The 13,221-nt window shown below is 49.8% G+C and overlaps 1 protein-coding gene across 1 annotated transcript in view; it reads right to left on the bottom strand.

The window, feature by feature from the left end:
- CDX1 (caudal type homeobox 1) overlaps positions 1-9,141 on the bottom strand; it is a 29,438-nt gene extending 20,297 nt beyond the window's left edge. Inside the window, exon 1 of the mRNA XM_034780483.1 lies at positions 8,596-9,141. Within this exon, the coding sequence (XP_034636374.1) occupies positions 8,596-9,025 (430 nt within the window). The 5' untranslated portion in view covers positions 9,026-9,141. The remainder of the gene's footprint in view (positions 1-8,595) is intronic.
- Between the last annotated feature and the right edge of the window lie 4,080 nt (positions 9,142-13,221).

Genomic DNA, 13,221 nt, shown 5'->3' on the forward strand with positions numbered 1-13,221 from the left:
GGGATCTGTTGCTTTTTTCAGTTCCTCAGCGGCCTTCCTCTCAGCGGAGTAATATTTACAAAATTGTAGTTGATGTGATGGCTTTTCTCTGAGTGGGGGAAAAAGCGCTTCCAGAAATATGAATTATTTCCCCAGGTTTGTGCCTATCCGAAAGTGGTTGTCAAAGGCCCCCACAGTGCTCCAAAGCCAGGCTTAGTTACAAGTTAAACAGAGAAAAACACAGTCCCTCATGACTCTCACCATAACATTAGAGGTGTCTCACAGCATCAAGAACTTGTGAGAATTGCAAACCAAAGCCAGCACTTTTCAATACAATCCACAAAGAAAATCAGGATTCAGCCTAGGAGATGGAAGAACAGCTACAGTTTTCTACGTCACTCATCCCTAACCATCACCACACCCCCCTATTTGAGGGGAAATGTGCTGAAAATGGTGCTCTCTCTGAAACGTAGGTGGATTAACCGTTAGGACGACATCACAAGCAGACCTAGGCCACGTATTTCCCGCCGACTCGTCTCTCCCCTTCCAATTCCTCAGAATTCAGCATTGGTTTTGGCACCTGGCAGATGCTTCCGATTGCTCGCCCGGCTTTTCATTAGTACACTGCTAAGCCTCTAATCAACCGTACCTGCTGTGTAATGTCATATGTGGGAAAGTAGAGCTGAAGCAACAAACAGATTAGCTGGAGGGTGGGTGTATTGTGTATCAATTTCTCATGGTTCGCCACACCCTGGCTAATGAAGCAAGGGCCTATGGCCCCAGCCTACCGTAATCCAGCACTTCTCAGGATTTTGCCCCCTGTGTCACAAAGCAGCTGCAGACAGTCCCTGAAGATACTAGCCCATCTTGACAGCGTTTTCTGCTCTTTTCTCAACTTCTTTTCAGCTCCCAGTCTCTGCGCCACAGTCAAACTGTCCAAAGAGAGCCTGATTCTCCTGGGGCTTATAAATCAGGAGCAACTCCACTTCCAGTTCACGGAGTGACCCCAGTGTAATCTGGTGTGGGAGCAGAATCGGGCTCCCTTATCACCATGAAAGCACAGTGTTGACAGAGCGGGAAGGTGGGCATCCTTGAAGGTTCCCCCATAAGAAGCCTCCTCCGTTGGCCAGAGGTTTTAAGTGTCCCTACACTAATCTCAGGGTATTATCTGGCCTGGCCTGTCACGTAGGTATCTTTAATGTTCAAGGGAAGCCCTTTTTTGTTCAAGGAAAGTCAATTCTAAGAAAGTTTGAAAAGTCTGTACCTTGGACAGGCGACTAGCTGCTCAACAAATCCCTGAGTTAATAATTTAAGGGTGGCGGGGGTGGTTTGGGTGTGTACGTGCATGCGTGTGGGTACATAGCGTGTGTGGAGGGGGAGTTAATTGTGTTAAGGACTTTAACAATGGTGCATCATTTACTGAAAACGCCCCCCCCACACACACACACACAATTTAGCAGGCTGAGTGAAATATACTGACCTCCTCAGATGAGAAAATTCCCCTATTCAAGAAGACATTGGGAATGGCTGCAAAAGCGCCATCCCTGAGACGTGCTCTGCGGCAGCATTTCCAAAGCAAAACTTTCCACCACATCTCAGTAGTTAGGAATTTTTTCCCTTCAAGATTTTGGGGTTAATACCAGAGCTGAGCAAATAGCGTGGGGAAAGTTCTGAGAATACTTGTTTGAACTCTAGATACATTTTGATTTGACCGCGCTTGCAGCAAGTTTAACATTTGCTTTCCACCAGCATTCAAGCGCTCAAACTAACATGAAGGTTTGCAAAAAGCACATTTTTTACACTCAGGGATGCACCAAAAAGTGAAGTTTTAATTGTACAATCAGCTGCAACGTTTCAAATTCACACCATGATCACGAGTTACACAACTCCTAGAACAGAATCCATACCATGCGCTTTATGTAACTAACCAGCGCCGGGTGAATTTCGAAGTTCAGATCTGAAACATTTTCAGCAAGCCCTTCCTAAGCTGTTTCTAGAGTGAGGTGAAATTCACAAGGAGGTTTGCAAATAACTGAACCAGGAGCAAGCACGAGACTTTCACACTCTGCTTGTGAACATTTTATGAACAGAAAAAAGCGGTGACGTTGGACAAAGAATTTGTTAGGAATGATGTGTTCAATCTTTTGAATATTTGGTTGCTTAACCAAATACAACGATTTCCCTTTCCCTGAAGTCTCTCAATTCTCTTGCACTGTATAGACAGCTGGGACCTCCCCCCAAATAGTTTGATAGTTCAATTGGAGGAGAACATGTAAATAATAAGCAATAACTATATAAAATGTTCCCTTATGTAAGGCCTGTCCAAAGCTCATTGAATGACTCAACTAGAGACTTTCCATTGGTTCCCTGGGTTTTGGATCTCTCTGTTAGATTTACACCCCTTATTCCCACATAAAGTTTGATGTTATCCCAGTATCTTATTACCTAGGAAAAACTCTTTTCCAACAGCTTTCAAGCTAGACTAGTAGCTGTTTATTCAAGGAGTGACAGAGAGGAAGGTGTAATTTATAACCTTCTAAAGTATTATGATTTATAGCACTCATAATGAAACTGTTGATATTTATAGCAAAAACGTTGTGGTATCAATTTCCTATTTCTTTTGCAAGCAAGGTGGGTAGTTAATCAATCCAGGCTGATTAATGTCCAGTTTATTGATTGCAATAAAACAGTTCATTTAAGCATTTCTCCCTTATCTGTACCAAACCTGCCTCCAGGGTGATTACTTTTTGTCTTAATAAAGAAAGTTTCTGAAGCATTTGGCTTTTTTAAAAAAGAATGTCCCAGGAAAGACCTTAATATTTTATTTGCATTGGATATGAAGGACCTGATTCTACAAACGCTCTGCATACACAAATCCCACTGGAAGCTGGGGTATATAAACAAAATCTAAGGGGTGCAATTCTAACCGATTGACGTCAATGGGAGTTTTGCTATTGATTTTGGTGGGGATTTCACCCAAGATCTCCCTGCAGGATGAAACGGCAGCTTCTTACTAAGAATCCTGCTGTCCTTACTCAGGCAAAAAATCCCGTATGTGGAGTGCTTGTGCATGGAGGAGAGGGACAGGAATTCTAAGCCAATTTTCGAACAAAATGAACTGGTACTAGTAGATATTGTCTGATTCGGCAGCTATTTCCGGGGGGAAATGCCCATTGACTTTGCTGGGAATTTTTCTTGTGTGAGGCCTGTAGGACTGACTTCCCTAGGTAAGGACTGCAAGAGTGGGCTTGTCATTAGAAGCCAACGATGCACTGGGCAGACGCAGAGCTTCTTTTACACCCTCCTGATTTTAGACATTGACTGGGGGCTGGGGAGGGGCATTTCCTAATATGCATTGAAGGAGACAATGGCTACTTTATTTGGCCTTTGGTGTGTATTTAATCTAAGAGATATGAACTGAGCAACTCATGACATTTTTCACAATTCAATCAATCCAATTGTCATTTAACTCAATCAGAGGCACTTTCAAGCCCCATTTTATCTTAATTCCACTCCTGGGTGTAAAATTATTAAACAAGGTTCACCCAGAGAAGATGTTTGTTGGTTTCTTTCTCCCTTTATCAATTGTTTCAAACATTTGCCCCTCCCAAGTTTCTCCTCCAAGGGCTGACCCGAGAGCCCAAAAGGACCACGTGCAGCCGGCTTCTCTTTTGATAATGGAGGATAATGGATAATGGAGTTTTGATAATTCCAGGATCTCAGGGAGCACTAATCAGAACAGGAATAAATTCCTGCCCTGGGAGCTGGGGCTCTGGAGTCATCCACCCAGATAGTAATATCATGATTCACTCATCACTTGTCCTCTCCAAGGCCTCAGATCTGCTGTTTGCTGAATGTGCCCATGCAGAGCCCAGTGGGAGGGCAACAAGCTGCAAAACTGGGCACAGAATACTACAAAGAATTCCCATGTGCTCTGCTCTAGTCAATGAATATTATACATACAATTAATTCAATTAGGAGTCCTATTGTGTAATCAATTATTGTTGTTGCAGTGCCTTTAATCTCAAAGTGTTTCTCAAACTATGTACTTAGAGCACCACTGAAATGCAACCTCCTCTGGGGCAGAAATGCAAAGCAACGCTTGCCCCGTACAACACCGCTGAGGGGGTGGGGCATTTTTGGCCAAAGATATCTGAGCAAATGCCATTCCCCCTGAGAAATGCCATCAGATCTTTAGTGTCTACACAGAGCAGAGAGGGTCTCATAAGAGAACACCACACCCCACCCCACCATCTTGCCCGGAGTTGAGACCTTCCTCTACCAAGCCAGTCACTCGGGAGAAAGAGTCACCATTCCTATATCCTGGGCTACTGCTTCATCCAACTCTCTGACAGCCGCACCCATCCTGCTGTAAGGAGGGAGAGGGCATCTGACCTGGTCTACATATAGTTTTTGTATCAGTATAACTATTTCAGTTAGGAGTGTGACTTTCTACTGAAATAATTACACTGGAGTGTGATTACACTGGAGCTACTGTTAAAGCAGTACAATTTTGGGGTGAAGACAGCAGCAAGAGATGACAACACAGCTCCACAACTGGACCTTGGTGGCAGATGAGAACCCACCATTGCCATATCTGTCCGCTTCTCATTCCAGCAGAGACTGAGGCTATCCCTCATGACAGCCCCATTTCCCTTGGCCTCAGGCCTCCTGCATGGCAGTGCAGAGTTCTCTCTATCCGCTAGACCATTACTCTCTCCAGACCACTCAAACATGTCGGAGGGGGTTGTTGTCATAAAATAGGAAGTGCAGTATTTAGATCACAGCCAAAGTGAGACACGGAGCATGTCTCATTTTGGCTTCTATTTTATTTAAGTTCTTATACCACCCCCACCCCCATGGCATCTGGATAGATGAACGAAAAAGATCTTCAGTGCTGGTGGATCACATTCTAGCAGGGACATATTTCCAAGTTGAGGGGCTGGTAAAAGCACTCAGATTCATGTGATTTGTAAAAACTCCCTCTTCAAAAGGACACCTCCAAAAGTCTCTTGACTATGAAGTGTTTGGTACCTGAATTTTAACCCGGGACAATTGGATGGAAGTTAACGGGAATTTGTGGGTGCTGATCACCGGCTCGATTGGACATTATTGGTCTGATTTTCAAATGCGCTCCCCAGCCGCTCTCACAGAGATGGATGATTGCAGCGGAGTGCTGGGCAGTTTTGAAAATAAAGCTGTGCGCCGATTACCAGAAGCAACTTCTGAATCAGAATCTTCCCTTGCTGAGGTATTTATTCTGTACTGTGTCGTATTCAAAGTCAGGCGCCACGCCATGCTAATATGACACTAACTGCCACTATTTCGGGATGCAATACCATTTCTGTCTAAACCCAAAGTTTTCAAAGTGCTCTAATTTTTTTGTCGATTTTTAAATTAGTTTTTAATTTGTCTGGCATTTACTGCTCTCTCAGCTTCTGTATTACCCATCTGGCCCTATCAAAACATTCAGTGAAGACCATTTTAAAAAGACTAGCAGAAGAATGATTCCAGTGATGTGTCTATGTGCTCCCAAATTGGTGCAAATTCTATTATTAGTGTGTAAATGAAGATTTTTAATATCACCAAAACCCAGTACTGGGTGGTAAGAGGGGGAGGGGGGGAGGCATCCTAAAAATCTGTACTCAGATATGTAGAATTCATACACAGCTTGATCTTTCTCCCACTGCAATAAAGGGCACAATTCCAACTGATTTCTATAGAGCAGGATCAGGCCACAAGCTGTCTGTTCTGGCCCAGATCTGTACAGCCCTACAAATCCACAGATATTCGCTCTCTATCTGTGGGCCGTGGATCAGATGTGGATACAAATACAGATCTTCCCCTTTTGCTAATGTTGATAGTCCCTTACTGAGCTACAAGCCCCAGGGGAATTTGAAAGCCCACAATGCGTCCCAGCTGTATTACTACTCGAGGAGTAAATAAGGCAGTACTCAGTCTAGTAAGGTTCCTGGATTCGACCTTCCACTGTCATCTTCAACTCTGAACCAGATCCAAACCAACCATGGTAGATGCAGACATCTAATGCACAAATGGAAAATCAAGGATTCCCCCGCGCGCTAGTGTGACTCCCCGCCACAGACCATCGAACACACCCTGATGTAGCCATATGGCTTGATCAACTTCCGGGGAAATTGTAGATGCTGCTCTACACCAGCCAGAGGAAAGAAGAAGTAAGGAAGACAGAACTGGACCCCTCCTAAGGGCAATTTAAGTGATGGGCTGGTCTACATGGGGAAATTTACCAGATCTGGTCCATAGCTCACTCTGGGTAGATTCCTGTGAAGCCAATGCCGTAGGAGCTGCTCCTCTGATACATATTTTTGAATAGGAGTTCCCTTTGAGTCTGATACTGTTGCATCCTTGGGGCTTTGGGGTCCTCACACCTGATGATGATAACCCCCATCTGAGGGACAGTGAAATGTAGCTGGTGGCCTTCCAGCTCAAATCTGGCTCTCCCCATGTCCACTGAAGCTGCCCACCTAACTGCAATTGGGCTCTGGGATCTGGGGAGGATCTGGGGAGCAGGATTTGACCCAGAGGCAGAGCAGAAGAGGATAAAACCCAAGCCAGGCTGGACTTGCGGAGCAGCCAGGCGGGGGTCCAAGCCACTCACACCCTGCCCCTTTCCAGCCTGGATTTCCCACTCGTGCCAGAACCCTCCCGGGTTGGCGATGGAGGTGGGAGAAGGCCCCTGTGCCGCAGGCTGGGGAGGTCGGCCGGCAGGAGCTGGCCGGGCCAGTCCCCTTCGCAGGCTAGGGCCGGGTGGGGGGAGCGGGGAGATGTCTCTGGGGCGAGGCCCTGCCCCGCACCGACCCCTCGGCTCGGCTTGGAACATCAAAGCGCCCCGCCAGCCCCAGAGCAGGGGCGACAAAGGCCGAGGACAATGGGGCTGCTGGGCGCTCCGCGCCTTCCTGCAACCCGGAGTCACTCCGGATCTGCATGACAAAGGGCAGCGCTTGTAAATGTGGGCTGCCCCCGCTTCCAGCCCCCCTGCCTTAAACAACCGCGCTGCCTTTGAACTGGGCAGCCGGGCGGGCGCGGAGCGTGTTCATTTGGGTTTGCCTGGGGAGAGACTTCCACCTCCCCCCGCCGGCCCCCAGCCTCCACGGGGTCAGCAGTTCAGCTGCGGCCCGGAGCTGCGGGAGAGGCAGCGAGGTGCCGCCTCGAACCGTGAGCCGTGGGGCCCGGGGCGCAGCCCAGACTGGGTCGGGGAGAGCAAGTCTGGAAGGGGGAGCTGGACACACACACACACACCCCTGCACACCTCACACAAACCTCCCTTCACACACAAAAGCCCACAATCCCTACACACACCGCTGTCTCACACACAACCCCCACCCTTACACCCCCTACACGCACCTCCCACACACACCCTTTCTCACAAACACACTCGCACAACCCCTCAGCTCTCCAGCCCTCACCTCACCCACACACAGGTGGGGGGAGCGCTGTCTAAACTCAGAGCAGGTCACCCCAGGGACTTGCTGGGCTCTGTCCGGGATCTCCCCCAGAAAGGCTCTGAACGATCAGAAACTCTCTTCCCTCCTGCCACTTCTCTTGGGGATGTGCGCTCCCAGCTCTCCAGCCCCTGCCCTGTTCCCGGGGGCCTTGGGAGGGGCACCCAGCCTGTGGGAGGGATGAGCTCTTGGCATTTCTTAACTACTCCCGAAATGACAAAACTAGAAGCCGCTGGGCCGCCTGAGCTCGAAGCTCGCCAGTTGATAACCCCTGGCTCCCAATAACAGAGGAAAGGAGGGGAAGTGCGCTGTCTGGAGCAGATCCTGCATCCCCTGCACACCCCGTACTCAAGAGGATTGGGGCCCTCAGAGAAGAGCTTCCCAGGCTGGGAAAAGCCGGCCTAGCACCAGCATTTCATTGCTGGTTTGACGAGAAATGGGTAAAATACGCAGGCCCTGGAAAATTGGGCCCTGAATCGGCCCGTCTCCGAGGCCCATTGGGCCGTGGACCAGGCCCTGGGTGTTTAACAGAATGGTGTCACCTGAATTTGGAGCTAAACTCTCCAAACTCGTTGGATTCCAGTCCAGGCGGGGCCGGGGGTTGACGAGAGAGGTTTTTGCAATAGATGTAATAGGTTTCCCCTTAGCTGCCTCACTGGGGATGGCGATATTGACCTGTTGGGACTGTCACTAGCACAGAGCGAGGACAAAGCAGTTTTATGCAGCTTTACTGGGCAGGGGGAAATGCGCGTTGGCGCAGGGCCCATATCGGCCAGCTCTGGGGAAACGCTTGTTAAAGGCCCCCCGGGAAGCTGAGGCGTTGCAAGCAAAGTCTCCGAGATTTTAATTATCCCCCGAAGTTCAGACGGACAAAACCACCGATAGGAACCGTGTGCAAATACATATAAACGTAATTTACAACCCCTGCACTCTCCGAAATACCCTGGCACGCTAAGGTGTCATTGGCCGGAGCTCGGTAGGATAATGCGCAATTGAAAACTCAGCTTCTCCCATGCCGAATGCTGCCCTCCCTTCCTGGCATTGTTGGGGTGCAGGGTTGCGCCCCAGCTACGACCTAAGCAAAGACACCCCCGAGAGGCGGGGGGGAGGGTAAGAAAGTGGGGGGGTTCCTTACCACTGCTGCTGCTGGTTGGAACGCTGCGCCTCATCCACTCATAGGGGGTGCGCCTTTGCGCATTGGGGGAGAGCTGGGCCACTGAGCTGTTGATGGGTGGAGGTAGGAGTCCAGAGCCTGGAGGCTGAATTGGATTAAAATCGGTGGGGCTGAATCCAAGCTGCCCCGGGTTAGCGACGGAAGAAGCGGCTCCAGGCCCGTACGAATGCCAGTCCTCCTTGGTGGGTGTGTATGGCGAGCCCCAGGCGCCCGCAGGTTGCCCATGGTGTGGGTCACTGTTAATCCCTGGCACGTGGTGGTAGCTGGCAAAATCCGAATATTGAGGGGGCGCAGGCACGTAGTTCTGGGGATTGAGGTTCAGGCTGGGGTGCCTGACCGGGTTAGGGTACATGTTAGTGTCCTTATCCAAAAGATAGCCCACATACATCATCCCCGGATGGCCCTGCGCGCATAATGTGCCTCTGCCGCTCTGTAGGCTTGGCCTGAGCTCCCCGTAACTCCGCTCCCACTCCTTCCTGATAAGCTGTTCACCTGAACTTCTTGGGCAGCTTTCTCCCACTTCGCAAAGGCACCTCCCTGACGAAAGGCTTTTATTGGGCCAACCTCTCGGAGCATTTGCATTGAAAGGCAGGTTTGCATTTCAAAGTGCAGGAATCAAAGGGGCAGGCAGTGGGGCGAATTCAAACGGTACAAATTGCTTGCCAGAGAGAAGGAGAAAAAAGGAAGACCCACGAGGTGGATACGTTTGAGGTGGACGGGGAAAGGTCGAGCGGCTCCAGGAAATCCACAGACCTCCGGGCTCAAGGAGATCAGTCCATGACCAGCTCAAGAGAGCGCACTGCTGAAGCCGGGAGAACATTTAAAGTCTTCCCAGCCCGTGCGCACGTGCGAGCACCCCCATTATGGCAAGGGAGCCGAGTCCCTTTTTGGTGGCACCAGCACTATTAGGGCTTGCTCCAAAGTCTAATGAAACCAATGGAGTCTTCCTACTGGGTCCAGGGAGCTTTGGGTCGGGAGCCCTTAATGCTCCCCTGCTCCGGGGATATGTCAGCACCTTTCCAAATCATACACACGCCCAGATGTGGGTTTATTTCTCTTGCGACCGACCCGGCACTGACTCTGGGTCCGTGTAACTTCGGAGCTCCTGGGGAAACGTTGGGGCTTCTGCCAAGAGTCTGATTTTCCACCGACTTGCTGGGGCTCCAGTCAGGCGCCAGGATGGCTTGGCTGCGGACCCAGAGAAAGGCGCACCAGAGATGGACGTTTATAAGAACACAAAGTATAAAATACCAGACTGTTGTGCCCCTAAAAGGACCAAACGGTCACTATTTTAAACCCACACCTTACAAAGCCCGGGTCTAATCGCAGTTAGGATCCCAGTTTATTTTTACCCACAAAAAATCCCCCCGTTTCTGGCCTTTTTTTTTTTTCATCGCCTTAGATTGTCACGTTTCCTCCCCAACACACCAATGGCTGTAGGTGTATTTAGAAGGACGTTGGCCTTCCCAGCGCCAAACTACGGCCTCCAGTTATTGGAAAGCCTCTTTTCCCGACGCGGGCACCCCAGGCTGCCGGTGCAGGGCCTGGCTCTGCCCCACAGGGATATTGGAGGGCGAGCACTAGTTGGCTGGTGGGGAGGCTCTAGCCATGGGCGCTGACCGTAACTTGGCGGATGGAGGGAGAGATCAGATTCATCTCCATGAGTGAGAGGGGAATATTGGTCTCCCCAGCCAGGCACGCTGCTGGACACGGTGCGCTCAGCCGGTTCACCCCCTCCGGTGCTGCTGGGACACCTTCCCGAATGGGCTTTCCATTGCCTGTGTCACCCCTGGCCCAGCCCCTCCAGCCATGGGAGCCCCCCGAGCCTGGCAGTCTCCCCCCCAGCCCCCCTCTTTCCTCTTGCTGGGGCAGCTCACAGCTCAGCTTCCCAGCCTGGCTCTGGTGCCGGGGGAGGGAGGACGGGGGCCCCTGGCCCCGCTGCCTAGTTCCACCCCTCCTCTCCCCTGGGCAGAGAGCCACCGCCCAACGCCCCCTTCGTGCGCTTGGCCAGGGGCCGGGCAAGCCAAGTCCCCCGGGTGCTGAAGTCTCTGCAGTGTATGTTGGTGATAAGAAAGGCCCCGGCTCCGCTCAGGCCCTGCCCCAGCCTGAACCCAGAAGCGGAGTCTCCCAAACACAGCCCCGGCCTGCAAACCGCAGCTGGGCTCCGGCTCCAGGGCGCTCCAGCCCCGGGCCATCTCCGGACGGAGCCCGATCCCCTCAGCACTGACCGCGGCAACAACCCCCCCATTCGCTTTAGTGGGAGAGCAGCCCCTGCTCCCCCAACCTCGTCGGGTGGACTGGAGTCCCTGTGAACCGGAGTCCTTGGGCTGAGGGTGCGGGGGTCTGGCTGGCCCCTCAACAAAGGCTCAAAGTGCGGCGGAGACCGGGAGAAGGAAAGAAGCCACGATTCTCAGAGCGGTTGTCAGAATGAATTAAACACGGTGCCCCAGAAGCACATGGAAGCTCTGTCTGTCGTGTAACTTCTCTATCCAGGGAGTTTTAAAGACAGAAGGGACCATCATCATCTACTCTGACCTCCTGCACAGCCCGGAACCTCACCCAATACATCCCAGACTAGGTACAGGGGTGTGCTTACAAAGCAATCATCTAGATACTGGCCATTGGCTATTTTGGAAAACAAAGTCAGCATCCCTTATATGCCTTGTTCCTTTCTGCCTTTATTTTCTTTAACCATTTGAACTCCTCTTGGGATTCAGAGGTTTCATGTAAGCACCTATAGAAGCCTTGTGACTTAACCTCTCAGCCTCCAAGCATAAACACTATGTCCAGTTTCAGCACTTGTTTTGTATCTGGCCATCCCATTTTTTAAAAAATGCCTTGGCAGCTGGAATTTGACCCTCACTATCTTGTGTCTCAGAATGAATTTTTCCGCCAAGGTGACGAAGAAATGTTTTCTCAGCCTTTTTTTTTTTAGTTTAAAAAGTTTGTGTTGCTTTGTAAAACAGAAATAAAAAAAGAAAATAGGAACTATTAATTATATTATATTATATTATATTATATTATTTTATATTATATTATATTATATTATATTATATTATATTATATTATATTATAAACCATCCATACATTTGTATTATATGAGCACTAAATCGGTGTGGATTTCTCTCTCTCTTGTAGCACTCCGCCATCTACAAAATGGTTTCGCCCCAGAACGCTGATTTGGGGGACAGCTTGTTCCCAGCACAGCACAGCCATGCTGTTGATACCTTACCCACATTTGAAAGACAAAACCACACTGGAGACCTTTGTCATTTTGGCGCAGACAGTGCAGAACACTGGCATTTCCTCCCTTTTTTTAGTGTCAGAGATTGGAAGGCCAGGAGGGACAATTATGATCATCTGATCTGTCTCCAGCGTGACACAGGTCAAAGCTCCTCACCCAGTAATTTCGGCATCAGGCCCATAGCTTGTGGTTGAGCTAGAGCAGACCTTTTAGCAAGACAGCCAGTCTTGATGTAAGACTGCGAGTGGAGGCTGATCCCCCACATCCTTAGGTAAATTGGTCGAATGGTTAATTTTACTCTTCTTGTTAAAAACCTGCACCTTATTTCTAGTCTGATTTTGTCCAGCGTTGGTTTCCAACCATTGGATCACATCATTGCCATCACAGATATTAAATTATTCTTTTCATCAAGTCCTGGCAATTTTTTTCAAAATCCATTGCAATTATTCAAATGAGAGAAGCAAGGAGATTCCCATCTCCTACACTGAGCCTGCATCTGCTCTTAGCAAACGCAGGGGCAAAACACCTATTTACTTCAGCTGGAACAGAAGTGGGCTTTGATTGGAAGCTTCTTGGGGCAGAGACTGACATGTTGGTCTGTCTTTGTACAACACCTAGCACTGTGGGGTCCTGGCCAGAGGTGAAAGTAACTTAAAGGACTTACCAGCACGCCAGAGTCCTGAGCAGGGGAGGCGGGGCCTCAACTGGAAGGGGTGAGGCCTTTAAATCCACGGGCCCTTTAAATTGCCACCGGCGTCCCGGGGCTCCGGCAGCAGGGTTCTGACAGTGATTTAAAGGGCCCGGGGCTCTGGCCGCTGCCGGGGGTCCCGGGCTCTTTAAATCCCCAGGCTGGGGAAGCTGCCCACTGCCGGTATGGTCGTCTGTGTACCGGCTCTTGCCAGTACACCGGACCAGACCGGACCAGCTTACTTTCACCTCTGGTCCTGGCCCATGATTGGGGGTCCTAAGTGCTACCATAATACTAAATACTAATACACCTCTACCCCAATATAATGTGACCCAATATAACATGAATTCAGATATAACGCCGTAAAGCAGTGCTCCGGGGGGGCGGGGCTGCACACTCCGGCGGATCAAAGCAAGTTCAATCTAACGCGGTTTCACCTATAATGCAGTAAGATTTTTTGGCTCCCGAGGACAGCGTTATATAGGGGTAGAGGTGTACCTCATTCTTGGGCCCAGAATGGAAAAGCAGTGCCATTGATATGGATATAGGGGCAGTGTAGGTAAGATGAACATGTAATAGGCTGGAGATTGTAATCCAGGAATGGAAATTTAGATCCTCAGTGGAATATTAAAAACCATGATGGTTCCGATCCCAT

Source organism: Trachemys scripta, chromosome 8 (assembly GCF_013100865.1).
Source record: "Trachemys scripta elegans isolate TJP31775 chromosome 8, CAS_Tse_1.0, whole genome shotgun sequence".
NCBI classification, from domain to species: domain Eukaryota; kingdom Metazoa; phylum Chordata; order Testudines; family Emydidae; genus Trachemys; species Trachemys scripta.